Source organism: Papaver somniferum, chromosome 6 (genome assembly GCF_003573695.1).
Source record: "Papaver somniferum cultivar HN1 chromosome 6, ASM357369v1, whole genome shotgun sequence".
NCBI classification, from domain to species: Eukaryota; Viridiplantae; Streptophyta; class Magnoliopsida; order Ranunculales; family Papaveraceae; genus Papaver; species Papaver somniferum.
The window spans coordinates 97,414,498-97,432,083 of NC_039363.1; the positions used below are offsets into that span (position 1 = coordinate 97,414,498).

At 35.8% G+C, this 17,586-nt stretch overlaps 2 protein-coding genes across 5 annotated transcripts; one reads left to right on the forward strand and one right to left on the reverse strand.

The window, feature by feature from the left end:
- Positions 1-7,057: 7,057 nt before the first annotated feature.
- On the reverse strand, positions 7,058-8,844 carry LOC113291170. The gene is made up of 7 exons (XM_026540736.1): positions 8,447-8,844; positions 8,262-8,358; positions 8,111-8,184; positions 7,820-8,021; positions 7,689-7,732; positions 7,510-7,600; positions 7,058-7,399 (listed from the first exon to the last, which is right to left on the reverse strand). The coding sequence occupies exons 1-7, from the start codon at positions 8,842-8,844 to the stop codon at positions 7,058-7,060; spliced, it is 1,248 nt and encodes a 415-aa protein (XP_026396521.1).
- Positions 8,845-12,331: 3,487 nt separating this feature from the next.
- On the forward strand, positions 12,332-17,226 carry LOC113288515 (70 kDa peptidyl-prolyl isomerase-like). Of its 4 annotated transcripts, none has more exons than XM_026537580.1 (13): positions 12,332-12,674; positions 12,780-12,869; positions 12,953-13,213; positions 13,311-13,391; positions 13,526-13,606; positions 14,153-14,347; positions 14,934-15,023; positions 15,185-15,360; positions 15,453-15,575; positions 15,671-15,817; positions 16,288-16,415; positions 16,486-16,606; positions 16,912-17,226. In XM_026537580.1, exons 1-13 carry the CDS (start codon positions 12,440-12,442, stop codon positions 17,044-17,046), a joined length of 1,863 nt encoding a protein of 620 aa, XP_026393365.1. In that variant the 5' UTR covers positions 12,332-12,439; the 3' UTR covers positions 17,047-17,226. The 4 variants fall into 4 exon arrangements, with proteins under 4 accessions (XP_026393365.1, XP_026393366.1, XP_026393367.1 ...); XM_026537581.1 differs by having other exon boundaries at positions 16,806-16,944; XM_026537582.1 differs by having other exon boundaries at positions 12,333-12,674; positions 16,803-17,226.
- Positions 17,227-17,586: the final 360 nt, after the last annotated feature.

Sequence of the window (17,586 nt, forward strand, 5' to 3'; positions counted from 1 at the left end):
TTGTGACATGAATGGGTTGATGCTTAATTGAAGTTGCAGAGTCGTTCTGTTGATTGAATCCAAAGTTAGGGTTTTATAAGGAGTTCAAAGAAGAACTAGAAGATGAAATTGATACTTTAGAAGAAGGATTGAAGGTGGGTTTGTCATGAATTTGGAGATAAGGTTAAAATATAACTCGAGTCGATAGTTTTGGTTTTGAGATTGATAGTTTGAAGTTGTTAATGGAGTTAGGGTTTGATTGTGTTTATGAGAAGGTGATGGGGCTGCTATGGGTGTCGATTTGAGCTTTGAGGTTAACTCAGAGGAAGAGGTAGGTTGAATTGATTAAGAACCAGGGAGTTGGGTTTATTCCAGAGAACCAGTTAGGGTGATGAAGATTTTTGGGTTGTTGTTAGTCTTGAGATAAGTGGATGAACAGAGTCAAGTAAAGAAGGAATGGTATCCAATTTCCTGAATAACATATTTGAGGTAATTATTTCCTGAGATGATATAGCTCTGTTCAGTTTTATTGTTATGAATGTTTGTGTTTGATAATTGAGTTGAGAATTGGGTTGTGTGTATGTTGAATTGAAGTTCAGTATGCTAGAATTTGGAGTTGTTATTGCAGAACTGGTGTTGGAGGTGGAAGTGTTAGGGGAGCTGTAATTGTAAATGGTGGTGGTGCAAGTTGTGGTTCTGGTGAGACTGCATATTCATCCTATGCTGGTGGAGTTAATAAGAATGTCAGAGAACTGTTAGTGGAGGAATTGAATTAGTGCTATGGATGTTGATGATTATGTAATGAAGTTGAAGTTCATGGAACTGCAGTTGCAGTTATGGTGATTGTTTCTAATTGAGATTGTATTGTTGTGTGTGATGAATGTTGTGTGGTTGCTGGAGTTGAGATGTTGTTGGATATATCCAGTGATATCAAATTGAAAGGCAGTTCATTGAGGGACATGAACTGAGTGTGTTAGTGGTGTTTTAATGAAGCCACGGGGTTAATGATGAACAAGTTGTTTGGGATGTTTTCTGGAATTGGTTGAAGTGATAATGATGCTGTTATTAGAATCTTTGAGTTTGTATCTCGGATAGTGAGGATATGTGTTGGTTGGATGTTAGAACTGAAATGTTGGTGGTTAGTGCTAATAGTGTTAAGCTAAGACCAAAATATGAAAGTATGCAATGTTGTGATGTTGGAGGGAGTGGCTATGTTTGGAATTGAGTTGTGATGATGAAATGGATGTTGGTATGAGTAGTGTAGGATTATAGTTGATAGTTCAGTAAAAGCTTAAAGCTGCAATTGCAGGTAGGCTGTATTATCTTTGTAATTCAATTTGAAGTTTATTTGAATGATTCTATTGATGTATTTTTAGTATGAAACTGAACTTGAGATAGAGTTGTAGGGTTAGAGTTGCAGTTGTATGTGAAGAACCTTAGCCTGTTGACTGGGCTTATTCAGTCTGACTCGGTTATGTTTTTGTCTGACTTAGTTGAATCGGTGTAGACTCACCGAGTTCCCTGTCTTGACCCTAATTGACTCAGTTGACCGATTCATATTTGACTTTGACCCTCACATATTGACCTGACTTTTAGACGTTGACCTATAGTTGACCCGTGGACTGTTAGTGACCGTTAGTTGACCTTTGTGGACCAGGCCTTGTGTAATGGGCTTGTTTAATGAATTTGGGCTTAGGTTTAGTTTTCCTATTTTGATGATTGGACCACTAATGGTCCGAATTAGCTTTCGGTCTCTTCTATAAAGTTGTAGACATTCATAAGACTTAGCTAATAGACTATAGAACCAACCTAATGGAATTAGTAAATCTTTAGATATACAAGAGATGGATAATGAAGATGTGTTAAACCACAAATGGGCTTAGAAACATTAAATAGACTTGTATGGTTCTTGTATGAGCGTTTTGGCTAGATTCTTAGACTTCTTGTATGATTAACAGTTGGTCTATATTAACAACGATCGATTCAAGGACGAACCAGCGGATCGTGGATCTCGAGGTAGGCGTGGCTTGTCATCAAAAGAGGTGGGAATACATTTGACTCTTTGGTAACCATTATTGTTTTCCTTTAAAACGGTTTATGTTTAACAAACTCATGTATTTCTGTTTGTGCGTTATATGCATTTTTTAACTTTTTTTACGATAATTCTGTTGATTCTGTTAATCTTTCCATGGTTTGGAAAGGACCTGTAATGTGTTGTGGTCAATATGAATTGTTATGGGAAATGAGAATTTCCACGTGTGGTATATAGGATACGCTCCTTCACATTTATACCTAGAGCTTTTATGATATATTGGTCGATAGTTTGAGATTTCGGAATTGTCGACATCCATATTTACGATTAGGTGTGGATTTGCGAGTTCGGAATTGCACAATCATAGTATACATTGTTTGAAGAAGGAGTTTGTCCATATACATGTTTGTTTACTTCTGTGAGGATATGCTCTTTCACATTTATATCTACATGAATTCAGCTTTTATGCTTATATCGGTCGACAGTTTGCGAGTTCGGAATTGTCGACATCCATATTTACGATTAGGTGTGGATTTGCGAGTTCGGAATTGCACAACCATAGTATACATTGTTTGAAGAAAGAGCTTGTCCATATTCGTGTTTGTGTATCTCAGTGATTTGGTCACTATTTAACGTCTGGGAAAAACATTATTGTTATTCTTAATCTTGTTTATGATTACTTAGAAGTTAAATGTTAATTATTCCCACTTTCAGTTTTTAGAGACAGATCAGAGTTGCGCAGCGGAAGCCACAAGCGTTGACTCCGTTAATTAGTTAACTTCTGCTATGTTTGTTATGTTGTTTATTGTATCTGTAAACCAATTGACTATTGTATATGTATCATTTGAGAGAAGTTCATGTATATATATTCTGAACGGGGATGGTTTTGGGATAAGTTTTGTAGCAGAATTCTTAATTGAATGTTTAAGTATTTGAATTAGATTCGTAGTGCCTCTTTATTTGGCTAATTTCTTGGATTAGTCAGCTGCTAGCTTAGGGGGCGCTACAATATAATTCAGATTCAAAGATTCATCTAACGGCGCATATTGGTTGCTTGGTTCCAAAGCTATCTTAGCTTAAACCTAAAGTAACCTATGCTTTGAATGTCTATAAAAGGGGAACTCCAAGCAGCTGGGATCTTTGAATCCCGATACTACTTTTTGGTGTCCTAGTTGTACCTAGAGTCGTCCTCTCCAGAAACCTTTTTAGGGTTTAACGATTACAAAGACTTCATAGGTATTCGTGAAGCTAGGTCCGGTTATCTTTTATCTTGATAACTCTAGTATATTGATCTTGTTCAATTATTGATTTATCACTTGAACAAGATAGATAGAAATCACAAAGTTCTTTTCGTCTCAAAATTTGTGATTCTACAAGTTTTATACTTGTGTGGTGAATAATAATCAAGGCTGCACTTCGGGTTGCATAAGTATGGATAATTGAGGTTAGATAGACTATGTCTATTGTTATCGATTTCCATCACCTTGATCCAACTTTTTAATCGTAAAAGGAAATCACTTATCTAGGCTTAATCTGTGAAAGGAAGATTGGTTTAAAGTCTTCAATTGAGTTGAAGCAACTCTTAGTTGGTGTGACGTCATCTAAGGGAGTCAATTGTGCAGAGTCTTGCTAGGATTCAAGAGGCGTAAGGAGCGCGACTGTACATGAATCGGTGTAAAATGAGTTCGGGCTCAACTACATTCCAGACCGAAGTTGATTGGTAGTAGGCTAGTGTTTATAGCGTCTTAATACAGTTTAGCGGTCAATCTGGACTAGGTCCCGGGGTTTTGTTGCATTTGCGGTTTCCTCTTTACAAAACTTCTGGTGTCTGTGTTATTTCTTTTTTCGCGTTATCTTGTTTATATTTATAATTAAAATATCATAGGTTGTGCATTGATCAATCATAGTAGATACATCCGACCTTGTTTGTTGGATACAACTTGATTGATTCTTGGACATTGGTCTTTGGTACCGTCCAAGTTATCTCTTTGTTAGGTTCACGAACTTGGTTATGTAAACCTTCTAACTGCAAGAGATAGGGAGAGAGATATAATTCTAGATGCTATTCCTTGATTGAGTTAAACTCTCGGAATTATGTTGAGTTTATCCATACAGATTGCCTACGAGAAAGTTGGTGGTGTATTTTGGTACCCTAGTGTTTTCAAAAGTGTATCCCCCCTTTTGTGACGTAATCATCCTTGGTGTGTGATGTTCTGTATGACATGGTAGCATTCTCCGAAGTTTTTATGACTTTAGATAACAATGTACACATTTGTGTGTAAGCTAACCTGAATCGTGTAGATATCTCTACGAGACTTGTCGTATACATGTGTGTCATAAAGAGAGCACAAGCTTGGTTGAGGTCAAGCCTGACCTAGCTATAGACGTTCTCTTTATAGGAAATGAGTGTGGGGAGGCTCTGTGAATATCCCTAGAAAAAGTTCAGTCTTGAGTGGTGTTATGACCTGATATTGGTCAAATGTTAGATAGGAAGAAGCAAGGTCATCTTTGTACATAGTCTTGGACATGATGTTGTTTGTCTAGTCATAGGAGCAAGTCAATCTCTTTCCCATTCATATGAGCAAAGGAAGAGTCTAAGGTCGAACATCGACCTAGCATGGTCGTCCATCGAGTGAAGAGCAAAGCCGGGGTTGTTAGTCTATGGCGGGACAATGCGAATATTCTTCTATGGTAGGACGAAGCATGGACGGTCCAGAAGAGGCGATATGACAAAGTCGGGTTTGAAGAGGAACTGCGGCATAGGCTTAGCACCCGTGTATGGATCAGAGAAGTTAACCTCCCAAGATTTCGGGCGATGTTAAAGATTTTTGGGTTTGACAAAAATAAAATGGACGATGTTAAAAAAGTCCTTAATTTTACGAGAGAATCAGGGTAATGTTTCAGAGTCTATAACTTGATTAAGAGGGACTGGGCATCTTATGTTTTTTTTTGAGAAAGTCTCTCAATCTAAGGTGAATGAGGCCTTTCACCTCTAAGTGACGATGGTGTTTTACCTTGGAGAGACGGAGGCTCTTCAGTTCGGAATGACGGAGATTCTTCGGAAAAACGAAGGTTCTTCGCCTTGGAGTGGCAGAGGCTATTCACCTCGGAGTGAGGGAGGTTCTTCAGTTTATAACGAATGAACCTCTCTCGCTTAAGCTGACTAACCCGCTCTGGCTTATGCGAGATTATGTTTTTTGGAAGTCGAACCTTGTGGGGAATATATGTTTTAAAAATATTATTGATTTTCAAAAATTAGTGTCTCATTTATTCTCTCTCTTACAATAATAAATTTATTTCGTGTTAATGACAAAAAGCATTTTTTGTTGAATAGGTTAATGATGCTCATTATCATCTTAATAATGCATTTCATTTAATCCCATATTTTTTTATTCTTGGTTATTAAACTTAAAATCAAAATTTTAATATTTGAAGAGTTGTTGGAATTTTTTCTCTTGTGTAATAGATTTTCTTTTTATGTCTTTTGAGTTTTAGAGAAAATGGATTTTTGTGAGAAAGAAAAACAAGTGTGATCATCATTGGTTTTTCTAAGAGAGTTTCTAAGAAAGAATGAAGTGTAGAAGTTTCACATCCTCTCATAGTGCAACAGTGATTTTGTAAGAGATTGAACTCGGCTGTTTTATCCCGAGGACGATGCGACAACGATGAACTGCTTGCACAATCTTGGGAAGAACCGCGAAACGTCTTAAAGAGAGGGACCTAGTCCGCGACTCATCTATAACATTTGTTTCGTGTTTGATTTTTTTTTTTTGTGCAGGCATAATTCAACAATTGTTCCAACAAACCTTGTCTTGAACCTTATCGTGGTTGGAGTTCGAGTTTCATCTTGGCTAAAACTCTATCTTAGTTTAGCTTCATATATTTCTTTTCATGAGTTTAGCAGCTATCCATGTTCATAAGACTCTAGTATTCCTCGACTTAGCACCTTCCTCAAATTTAACCTAATTTCTATTGCAACACAATCATTATTTCATTGCAAACATTTTAACTCTTTCTTTCTTATCCTTAATGTGTTCTCAACGATTCTTTAAGTTTTTCTCTCCGATACTATGAAATATGGCACAACTAAACGCATTTGAGACTTAAAAAGATGTATCCGCACTTTCAAATAGTCATGATTTGTGAATTAGTTTGAATGAACATTGTTAGGGAATTTCTCGGTTAAAACCACAAAGCGTTGGTATGTTTGGTTTTCAAGTTTAGTTACAAAAGTCGGAGTCGCTTGATTTGATTACTAAAGTCATATTCGTTGGGTTAGACTAGGAACATAGAAATATCGAGACGTGCTCTGGTTACTCATGAAGACCTGAACACGAAACGAAGACAGTGAAAGCGTCATCCTTTAGTTCGAGTTAGTAATTACAAACTTGACTTGCTCAATTTTTATCTTTTCTTCCTTCAAGTCTATATTCATTGAAGATATTACACACGGAGTTAAGTTTGTTTACAATGACTTTAGTATTGGTGATTTGGTCATTATACTATGATCAAATTATCATTAAGAAACAATATACTAATTTTTTCTACTAACTTGAATATATGCAGTTACGAAGTATAGTTTAAAGGGAAAATTTATAAAGTACCTCTGTTTTTAAATTTACACTTCAAAAGTACCCCCGTTTTTTACAAATTTTCTAAAGTACCTCAGGTTTGACATTTTTTTGAATAAAACGTTAAACAGAAAGTTAGAGTTGTTAAGCTACACGTTGCACCTACATAAAGTCTTAAAAGCCCCTCTGATTTGAACAGGTTGGAATCCGACACAGTCGACTCAGTGACTCAACTCACTAATGTGATAAACATTCATACCTGTACAAGACCTGATTGTGAAAGTACTTCATTTATAGATGTTTCAAAATAACACAACATAACACTATTGTGCATATAAAAGCTTGATAAAACTGCATCACTAAGAGTTTTCATCCAAAAACATTCAAAAGGAAACTGCAATTCAACAAGACACACGTAAACTGCTGCAGATTATCATCACTTTGTCTTGGTGTACTGCTTTGTCTTTGTAAAAGTCTACTTCACTGTTTGTTGGACATATCCAACACTTGAGAATGCCTGAGTCATTTTCTGGTTCTTTGTAGCTTTACCTTTTGCAGAAATGGGTGCAGGTGTTTGACTACTGGTGAAGTTAGCACCATCTACTTGAGTTCTTGGCCTCTTTGCCTTAAGATTCTGACCAACATCACCACATTCACATGTTGATCTGTTATGACCATTTGAACCACAAATGCCACAATAATGAGTCATGCTCTGTGTTTTAGGTTCATCCCATGCTCTCCTTCTCTTAACTCTAGGTCTTCCTGTTTTCCTGATCTTGAGAGCAGGCTGCAACTCTATCTTTTCATGTTCCTCCAACTAAAGAACAACAAAGTAACAGATAAAAAGAGAACCCTAAAGGAAATAATGCAAATTAATTTCAAATATTGCACAAATAACTGTTTAAAATGCATTATTCAAATTTGTACCTCAGGCCAGTCATCTTTTCCAGTAAATGGAGCAATAGCTGGTGCATATGTGGCCCTGTGTGCAGCAACAGTATAATACTTAGAGCAGTACCTGCCAACACATAAGCACATAAATAGTTAGGTAAAGAAATACCTTAAATGTTAAAGTTTAAAAACAAGAAATATTAAAGTTAACTTACTTTGTCCAATCTGGTCTCAATGACTTTAAACAGTAAACTTCATGCTGGCAAACAAAACCTCACATTTGCCATTGAAGACAACTACATTGTTTTGTTTCCAAGTTAACAACAAAAACTGCTTTGCTACCTACATTTGCAACCTCATATAATTTTCCCAAAACATATGGTAGAACATCAAATGCACCAACTAACTTTAACATCTTCCTAATCAATTTCATTGCTTTTGGAACCAATTTTTTAGGATTCCATGTTGCACTCTCCGTCCTTCTCTTGTGAAAAAGACCCATAACCATCTGATTGTAAAGGTCTAATAGTTTACAGATTGGTTTGTCCCTAAGATTTTTTCCATGGAATTGAAGGACTCACTAAAGTTATTGTTTAGGTGTTCACATTTACTAGTGTCATCAAAGAAAGCCCTAGACCAAGACTCAACACCAGCATCTTCTAGGTACTTCACAACCAAGGGGTTTTCCTGTCTTATCTCTTCCATGTATTTCTACATATAAGATACAAATATAAGATACATAACAAAAGAACATACACCATTACATGATATATAAGTAACATATTTACCTGGAAATGCTTGATTTTGTAACATTTTGCTGCATTCCATAGTGAGGAATACAATTTTTGTCCCTTGTAATGTTTCTTGAAATTCGAATATAAGTGCCTGAAATCAGAAACAAGAATTAAGTCATATCTCACACCAAAATATTTCAGTTGAAAGTAGTTATAATGTATAAAAAATGTAAACAAACCTCCAACAATATCTGTGATGTGCTTCTGGGAACACAGCTTGAACACCTTCAAGTATCCCTTTCTGCCTGTCTGAAATGAAGGTCAGAGGCTTTGGATGTGCATTAAGTTTATCTCTCAAGTAAGTGAGAAACATTATCCAATTCTCAATTGTCTCAAAGCTGTAAACCCCGATTCCTAATGTTACCAATCCATTTTGACCATCTAATCCTGTTGCAGCCATCAACACACCACCACATTTACCATTCAGATGGCAAGCATCAAGCCCAACAATTGATCTACACCCTTCCTGCCATCCTTTTATAGCTTCATCAAAACTGATGGTCACTGACTCAAACCTCATGTCAGTATGGCAATATGAGAAGTTTGCCACTGAGCCAGGGTTGGTATGAGTCACCATCTTACAAAAATGTGGAATATCTTTAAAACTGTCTTCATAACTCCCATGTAGTTTTTCTAATACTTAATTCCTAGCCTTCCATGCAGTTTGGTAAGAAATTTTAATGAGGTGAGACTTTTCGAAATCATTACAAATTTGTCTAGGTTTTGGTATTACTTTCATTGAGCTATTCTTCATCTTATCCATTACAATGTCAGCTACAAATAAAGGATCTGCAGTTGTATTTCGACTATCCTTACTTCCCTTACACTTGTGCTTCAACTTCATCTGCCTAACCATAAATGTAGACTGTTTTGGTAGTTTAGAAGCAAAAACAAACCATTTACACACAACAGTTCCTCTATGGTTAAACCTATTGGCACACCAAACCCTAAGTCTTTGTTTGTCACTCTTTTCAACCTTATACTCACATTCATTCAATACAAAGAAATGCTTAAGATGATTTTTGTATGATAATTTATCAGGAAATGTTGTACCTACAACCATCTGTGAAGGATCCACTGGTTGAACTTCATCTCCATCATCAAACAACTCACAAGTTTCATCATCAACATCATCTACATCTAGATTTTCTTCTCTCCATTTTTTGTACCACTCAGGGTCTTTATCATCATCACCTAAACAATATAACAAAGAAAACAATGTGTTATTAATACTACAAAGAAAACAGTGTGTTATTAATACTACAACTACAACAAAAAAAATACATTAAAAATGTACCAACAATAATAGTATTTGCAAGTACCTTGGTCATTAATGTGTGTACCATCATGACTTGAATCATCACTATCTGAAGCATTGAAGTGTTAGTACAACAATAATTATTGGGGTACAAAAGTACAAAACCAGAAAATAAAGGTACAAATATTAATACCTTCATCTGTGTCGGTATCATCTTCGTCATCTTCAGTGTCTTCATCAGTAATATAAGTAGCTGCAGCTTCTGGGTCTTCTACAGTATGACACTCATCCACTTCAAGGTTCTCAAGTTGAAACACAAAATCATCATTTTCTTTACATTTGTTAATCCAATATTCTGGATCAAACATATCATCTTCTTCTACTGGTGGTTCTACATCTTCCACAAATGGTTCATCATCAACTACAACTGGTTCATCATCAACTAAAACTGGTTTACTACTTGAGCTTCCTCTTGAATTTTCACCAACAACACTTAGCTGAGCACCTTGTGAACATTCCATCCCAAACAACTTCTTAGCAGTATGAACAATATCACTTTTGTTCTTCTCAGCATCTGCAAATCTTGGGCTTCTTCTCACTGCAGGTGACTTTGATACAACTGTTTTCCTTGGTGTGCTCATCACTGACTGTTCATTATCCATACCCCATTGCATATCAATCCTAATAACCAACTCTATACAACCTTTTCCATTTACTTTAGCTTTCTCCCAAAACTAGAAAAAGGAATGATCATTCTTTAATTTCCAAGGATTTCCATTCTCTGACACCCATAACAAGCTAACAATATCTGTATCTTCAAGACACAACCTTCGGTGAACCATTTGCTCAAATACCTTGAGACTGACTTCGTCTCTATCTATATATTTCAACACAAATTCAATTTTACTCTCACTACAGTAGCAGCTAATGTCTCTAAACTTCACTATCCCCTTATCAATGTTGCCACTAAAACATACAACACACAAGTTCAGTTCTCAACACACATATTAAAACATACCATCATGGTGCAACAAAAACTCACATTACAAGCAAAATCTCACTAAACTGTGCTATCCTAACATTCATCCATATCAATTTACACATCAATTTTACATATCATACAATATTAATCAGTTTACATATCGTACAACATTAATCAGTGTACATATCAATTTTACATCCTCTCAACCTAATTTGTGTCAACCTATCTTCTATTCTCCTCAAACATCATCTTTTTCATCTTCAATTTCATCTGCTGTAGCAACCCTAGCTTCTCAGTTTACATCAAACCGCTTCAGATTATCAATTGAACAAATACCCTTATTTCAATCAACTAAACATGACTCCAATTTTTTCCTTAATCATCACCTAAATCGAATTTCCCCTGCGACTGATATCTCAATATCATAATCCTCACAGAATCGCCAGAGGCGGAGAAAATAAGAAGAAAATAAGAGAAGAAGATAGAAGAATAAAAATGAACAGAAAAGAGATCGACAAAAACAACAGAGGAACCGAATTGCATGTCTTTTTATGGGTTTGTTTATGGACAAAAAGATATGATTACTAATATTTATTTATTTTGAAAACCCTAACTTTTCAGATTCGATTCTTCATGGATAACAGAGAAAAAACAGAAATAATCATGGAAACAGTGACATATCAAAGCACTTTATAAAAGAAAAAGCATTGAAAACACTTTAACAGATCATGCAAGTACAGATCCAAACAAAAAAATACAAATTTAGGGTTTCTAAAATGTTACCTGGACATGACCTTCTGCTTTGCCTCCATCGAGAAGATGAGTTTTTTTTTTCTGTTGATTTCTAAAGGTCAAAAACTAAAAGGGAATGAATTGAAGATTGAAAAGGATACACAGAGTCTTCATTCGCCCCTTTTCTCTTCTCTGAACGAAAAGAGAACGAAAGCTAAATGAGTTTTTTTCTCTCTCTCTGTCTCTTTAGGTTTAAGATAAGGATCGTTTGGTAACTTTGCAACATTTTTTTGACCGGGTAAAACAGATTTGACTAACTAGTGTGACGCCTTCCCGTTTTTATCACTTTGGGGGCACTTTTAAAATTTTGTAAATATCGGGGGCAAGAAAAAAACGACCCCATAAAAACGGGGTACTTTATAAATTTTCCCTAGTTTAAACTCATGATTCTGATTTCAAAATCATATTAATTGATGATTCTTATTTGATAAAAGAACAAGTTTCTTGTTCGTGTACTTTCAAGTGTTTTATGTGTTGTTCGTATGGATTCAGAACACAAATATCTTGTGATTATACTTCGTTACGCAGATTCGGAATAGTGTTTTGTGGATTCAAGGCTTTTATGTCGCTGCGTTAGAAATGTAGTTATGTCCAAAGGGAAGCTAATAATTTAGCATATCTTCTGGCTAAAGAAACATTCACTCCTAATGCTAGCACATTTAGTTGTCTAATTTTATCTAACTTTTCAATCTAGTTATAAACCTCGACTGAGGATGACAATGTAGCTCAAATTTTTTATAAATGAAGTTCTTTTCTCGGTGAAAAGAAAAGAAAAAAAGGTCGGAAAACCAAAAATTTGTCTAGAAATGCAATTTCAAAATAACCTGCTAAAAAATTTACATATTGCGAAGTGGTTTCTGAGATCAACTTCTATGAAATCAACTTCCCCTTTCATAAAAATAGAAACATTTTTGCTTCCGGTGTCCAAACATTTTTGCTTCCGGTGTCCAAACTCTCTATAAACGTTTTTGCCCTTAGAAAATTTTCATTCAGGCCCACAACAGCTCAATAAGTTGGGCCAACACATGAGCATGCTCAAGAAAAAACTAAAAGCACATTATTCATTCTCAATCTTCCATTTCTCAGTCAGGACTCAGGATCAGTATTCCCAGGGAAGATTTAGTAAGATCGGGCAAAAAAATGTCTTCGATATTTGGAAGAGTAATAAGTTCAGCATCAGCATTAGCATGTAGAAACAATCCAAACGAATTAGATGATGAACTCTTCGAAGAAGAACCAGGTGAAGAAATTGAATCTGCACCTCCTCTTAAAATTGGGCAAGAAAGAGTTATCAATAAAAAAACTCAGCTCAAGAAGAAGCTTCTCAAATTAGGTCTTGGCTGGGAAAGTCCTGAATTCGGCGATGAAGTTACTCGTAAGTGGTTTTCTTGATTAATTCTCTGAAATTGATTTTTTTTTTTTTTTTTGCTTGAAATTTGTTTATAATTGTTAAGGTTTTGTGTGTTGTTATTGGATACAGTTCATTATGTGGGTACTTTACTCGATGTAACTAAGTTTGATTCGAGTAGAGATGAAGGAGGAGAGCCTTTGTCCTTTAAGCTTGGTCATGGTGAGTATTTTCATGGATGTTGGTTCTAGTTGAGTTTTTTTCTTTAATCTGTGATTGATTTTCCGTTTGATTGATTTTTGTAGATAAATATTTGGATGGGTTAAATGATGGGATAATTACGATGAAGAAGGGTGAAGTTTCGTTGTTTACATTGCCATTTGATTCCTGTAATGGTAATACCATAAATGGGAAGGAAATTCCTCCAAACTGTGACATTCAGTATGAGGTAGAGCTGGTGTCTTGGATTACGGTGGTGGATATTTGTAAAGATGGTGGGATAATTAAGAGAATTTTGGAGAAATCTGAAAGAAATGAGCAGCCGGGTGATCTTGATGATGTTCTGGGTACAGTAAGCTGTTCTTGGACTATTACTAAATTGGTTATATGATTATACATAAGGGAAGTTAAGTAGTCTCACTAATGCTGGTGTATTTAATGTAGTGAAGTACCGTGTTATGTTGGATGATGGTTCAGTTGTTGCGGAAACACCAGAAGAAGGAGTGGAGTTTCAGATAAATGATGGTAATGTAGCCTGTTTGTGTATCTATATAGACATTGTCACGTTGGGACCTCAAGAATGAGAATATAGTTTGTTACTGTGTTTGTGTTAAAAAATTCCTCAGTTTTTGATGGATTTGTGTTGTTCTTTCATACAGGTCATTTCTGTCCGGCATTTCCGAAAGCAATAAAGACAATGAAAAGGGGAGAGCGTGTAAACTTATTAGTTCAAGCTCAGTGTACGTTTCTTCTCGTTGTATCGGCCACATACTACTTTGTTGTCTTGAACATCTCGGTCTGAAGCATTAATTATGAAATTTCGAATTAATACTTGTTTGTTTGCGCACTTAAATTGCTTGTTGTTTTCGTCATAATAAAATATTCACATTATAACACCTAGTTAACAAGTATCTCATTTTTTATTCTTCCATGTTTATATTCAGTTGTATAATTTTCTTTAGAGATGCTTGATACTGAAATTAGTTCATGTGTTGGTGTCATGAAAAGGTTATAGTTATGGCAATAATCCTCATACAACGCCAAGCTTAAATTTGGGTACATAAATACTTTGCTATCTATGGGGTGCCAAAATTGTACTACATTAAAAGTATATGTCTGTTTCATTGCCAGCGTCAATGTTGAAACTATAAATAGAAAGCACGTTTAATCAAGTTACGTCAATAATCACCATACAGCACCAAGCTAAAGTTTGGGTACATAAATATTTCACAATCTATGGGATACCAAAACTGTACTATATTAAAAGTATATGTCTGTTCTTTCAGATGCCTTCGGAGAGAAAGGTCGTGATGCTAACCATGGATTCCCTGCCATTCCATCAAATTCCACTTTGACTGTTGATCTCAAGTTGATATCTATTAAACATGTGATTGATCTTACCGGTGATTCCAAGGTAGTAAAAAAGATACTGAAGGAAGGAGAAGGCAGCCATACTGCAGATGAAGGAACTCCTGTTACGGGTAAGTATTCTGATATGTAGTCACACATTCAAGTATTCTGATCTGTAGTCATACTAGTTTTCCTGCAACTTATTCGAAATTGGTGTGGTCGGTGCAAGTAATTATACCATTAGATAATAGTATGTTGTTTTTAACCATGTCTGAACTGTTTCGTGGCTTTCTGTTTTTTTGGAGAAATATTTGTAATATCCTAGCATTTAACTGCAGAAGCAACAACTATAGTCACCAGTACAATCGATGTAGTAGATGATAAATTTTGTTTTATTGAAATTTCGTTGTTCAGATTAATTGGTTATGGAATTATCTTTCCAACTGAGAGGAAATAGTTTAGATGGTTAGAGTAACAACAACTTATCGCGGCTTTGTTTCGTTCTGGTAATGCCTACTAAGTAGGCCACTTATCCCTAGTGATGTACAATGAAGTTCTTCTTATAAATAAGCTGGCTATTATAGATATATAAATATCCTATTGGTTCAATTTTATAGTCTGTCTTGTGAATCTTATCTTACTATGCAATTTCACGCTTTCATGGAATTGTTTAAATCCATAGGCCTCAATTTTAACACTTTGAAATCTTTTCTGCAGTTAGGTATACTGCCAAACTGGAAGATAATACTGTTTTCGAGAAAAAAGGTTTAGATGGAGACTTGCCGTTGGAATTTGTCACTGACGAAGGTAGCGCTTATGAAAAATATGATGAGTTTTTATTTGTAAATTCCTTTTCTATGTCTCCATTTTGGGTTTGGATTTCTAAAGCTCATATACAAGCAGTGATTCTATATCCAAATACTTCAACTTATTTTTGACCTGAAAATCGTTTTTTTATCAATTGCCAGACCAAGTGATTGCTGGGTTAGACCTAGCAGCAGCGACAATGAAAAAGGGCGAACTGTCGATTGTGACAGTTAAACCCGACTATGGGTTTGGGAGCACTGAAGTTAAAAAGGATCTTGCCATTGTTCATCCATGTTCAACTGTCATATATGAAGTAGAAATGGTTGATTTTACCAAGGTAGTGCCTTATTTGGAAACTAACTTAACTTTCGAATTTGCTATATAAATACTATCCTACTAATATAGTATGTGCTGTCTTGGTGAACGTAGGCAAAAGCACCTCGGGAGATGAATAATCGCGAGAAAATAGAGACAGCTGAGAAGAAGAAAGAAGAAGGCAACACATTATTTAAGAGCGGCAAGTATCAAAAAGCTTCAAGAAGATATGACAAGGTAGTGCAGTCTGGTCATAGGTTGCCTGTGAGTTCACTTTTTACGTTGGCCGCAGTTATAACTGTCAAATTTGTGGGTGATCATGTTACTGTCAGGCTGTGGACTACATTACGGTAGATGGAACCTTTTGGGATGATGAGCAACAGCATGTGGATTCTTTAAGAGTGTTGTGCTGGCTAAATCATGCTGCATGCTGCCTCAAACTCAATAACTATCCAGAAGCAATTGAGTTATGTTCAAAGGTAACTGTAAAATTTAGGGTTCAACTTTATGTATTTTAATCTTGTAAGTGAAGACTGTCTAGGATCATTTTGTATAGGTTATTCATGTATAGTCACCCCATGAGTAGGATCTTTTTTTTTTTGGCCAGTTGGTAGAAATTGGGGTGTTGGCAGATTTTCTATTCAGGTCGTGGGGGGCATCTGCCCCTCGTATATCTTAGAACCCAAAACATGGTCCATTCTGATGAATGTTCCTTTTCTGGAAAAGATAGCTAACAATACATAAGGAAATTGAATTGCATATATTTGTTAAATACTGGGTTTGTGGAAGTTTATAAATGAGTTTAACACGTTCTGTACTCAGGTGGAATCAGCATCTACATTGAATTCGAGGTTACATGAATATGACTATCATATCAAAATTTGCTTTTCTATTGATAAGTTTGCTAATCTATACCGTTTAATCATTATCTTAATTCGATTTTCTTCAGGTGCTAGATGTTGAATACCACAATGTGAAGGCTTTGTATAGACGAGCACAAGCTTATATGAAAACTGCAGACTTTGACCTGTCCGAGTTAGACATAAACAAAGCACTTGAAGTTGATCCCGACAACAGGTGAGTGGAAACAAGTAACTGCGTAGATATCGGTTGAGCACATTTTAACTTCACATTTTGTAACTTGTAGAGAGGTCAAAATATTACATAAGACATTGAAGCAACTTCGATCCGAGAGTAACAAAGGAGATGCAAAGCTCTATACAAACATGCTTACACGGATGAGAGAGGACTCGACTGTAGTATCCAAGGTGATCAATTTCATATCTTTCTCATTTTTTTTTTATTTTGACGATGTTGGCATCTCAAGTTTTGAAGCAGTCCTGCATTTTACTTTTGATGTGTTTGACATGTTTCGTTTTTGTATGGAACATACATGGTCACAGTAGGGGTCGACTGTGAAATCTTAAAGACTACCAAATTAATCATGTTTATTTCTTAACACAGTAGCCTCCGTTCTTTGGAATTTTTCATGAAATTACGCACACAAGTGTTTGGTGGATGACTTGTTGACATTTCGTGTTGATCTTCAAATATTTTCCCTGATCAGAGACAGAAGGTTGAAAAAGCAGAGGTTGAAGAAATGAGTGAGGTTGCACAGAAGGAAATAGAACAGGCTGCAGGGAGTTTAGGAGGTGCAGACGTTGAACAAACCATGGACGTCTCAGCTCCCCCACAATGCATATCTTAATACCATTTTAGATTGTGGTTCATCCTGTACTTAAATTTTTGTATGGCAATCAGTACTGATCACTAAAATCAGATCCACATGAATGGGTCATATCTGTCGGTTTACTTGTACACAAAAGAGTTTACAGTTGCCAATATTTATATGACCAAATCAAAATACGAGGTATAGCTTGATAGAACACATTTGGACAGTAATATTTATTTTGACTACAGGTCTTGCAGGTGCCAGAAATTTTCAGAGGTCAAAATGTCCATCTGCAACTGTGACTTCAAAATGTATCCATAATTTGAATTGCGTTTTAAAACCATCGACCCAGAATATGTATGCATCGTAGCATCTGCCATGGTGCGAATTTGCACATGGTGACTTGAATTCTGCATCATCAACCGAAGTAGGCTGGGTGACCCAAAATTTTCATGGAAACTCAAAAGTTGCCATGTATTATCAAGTGCCACAAAACCCCTTAACTTGTCATGTGATCAAAATTAAGCAACCCCAAAAGCCGTTTAGCTGAACAGCACTGGCACTCCCACAATGTGT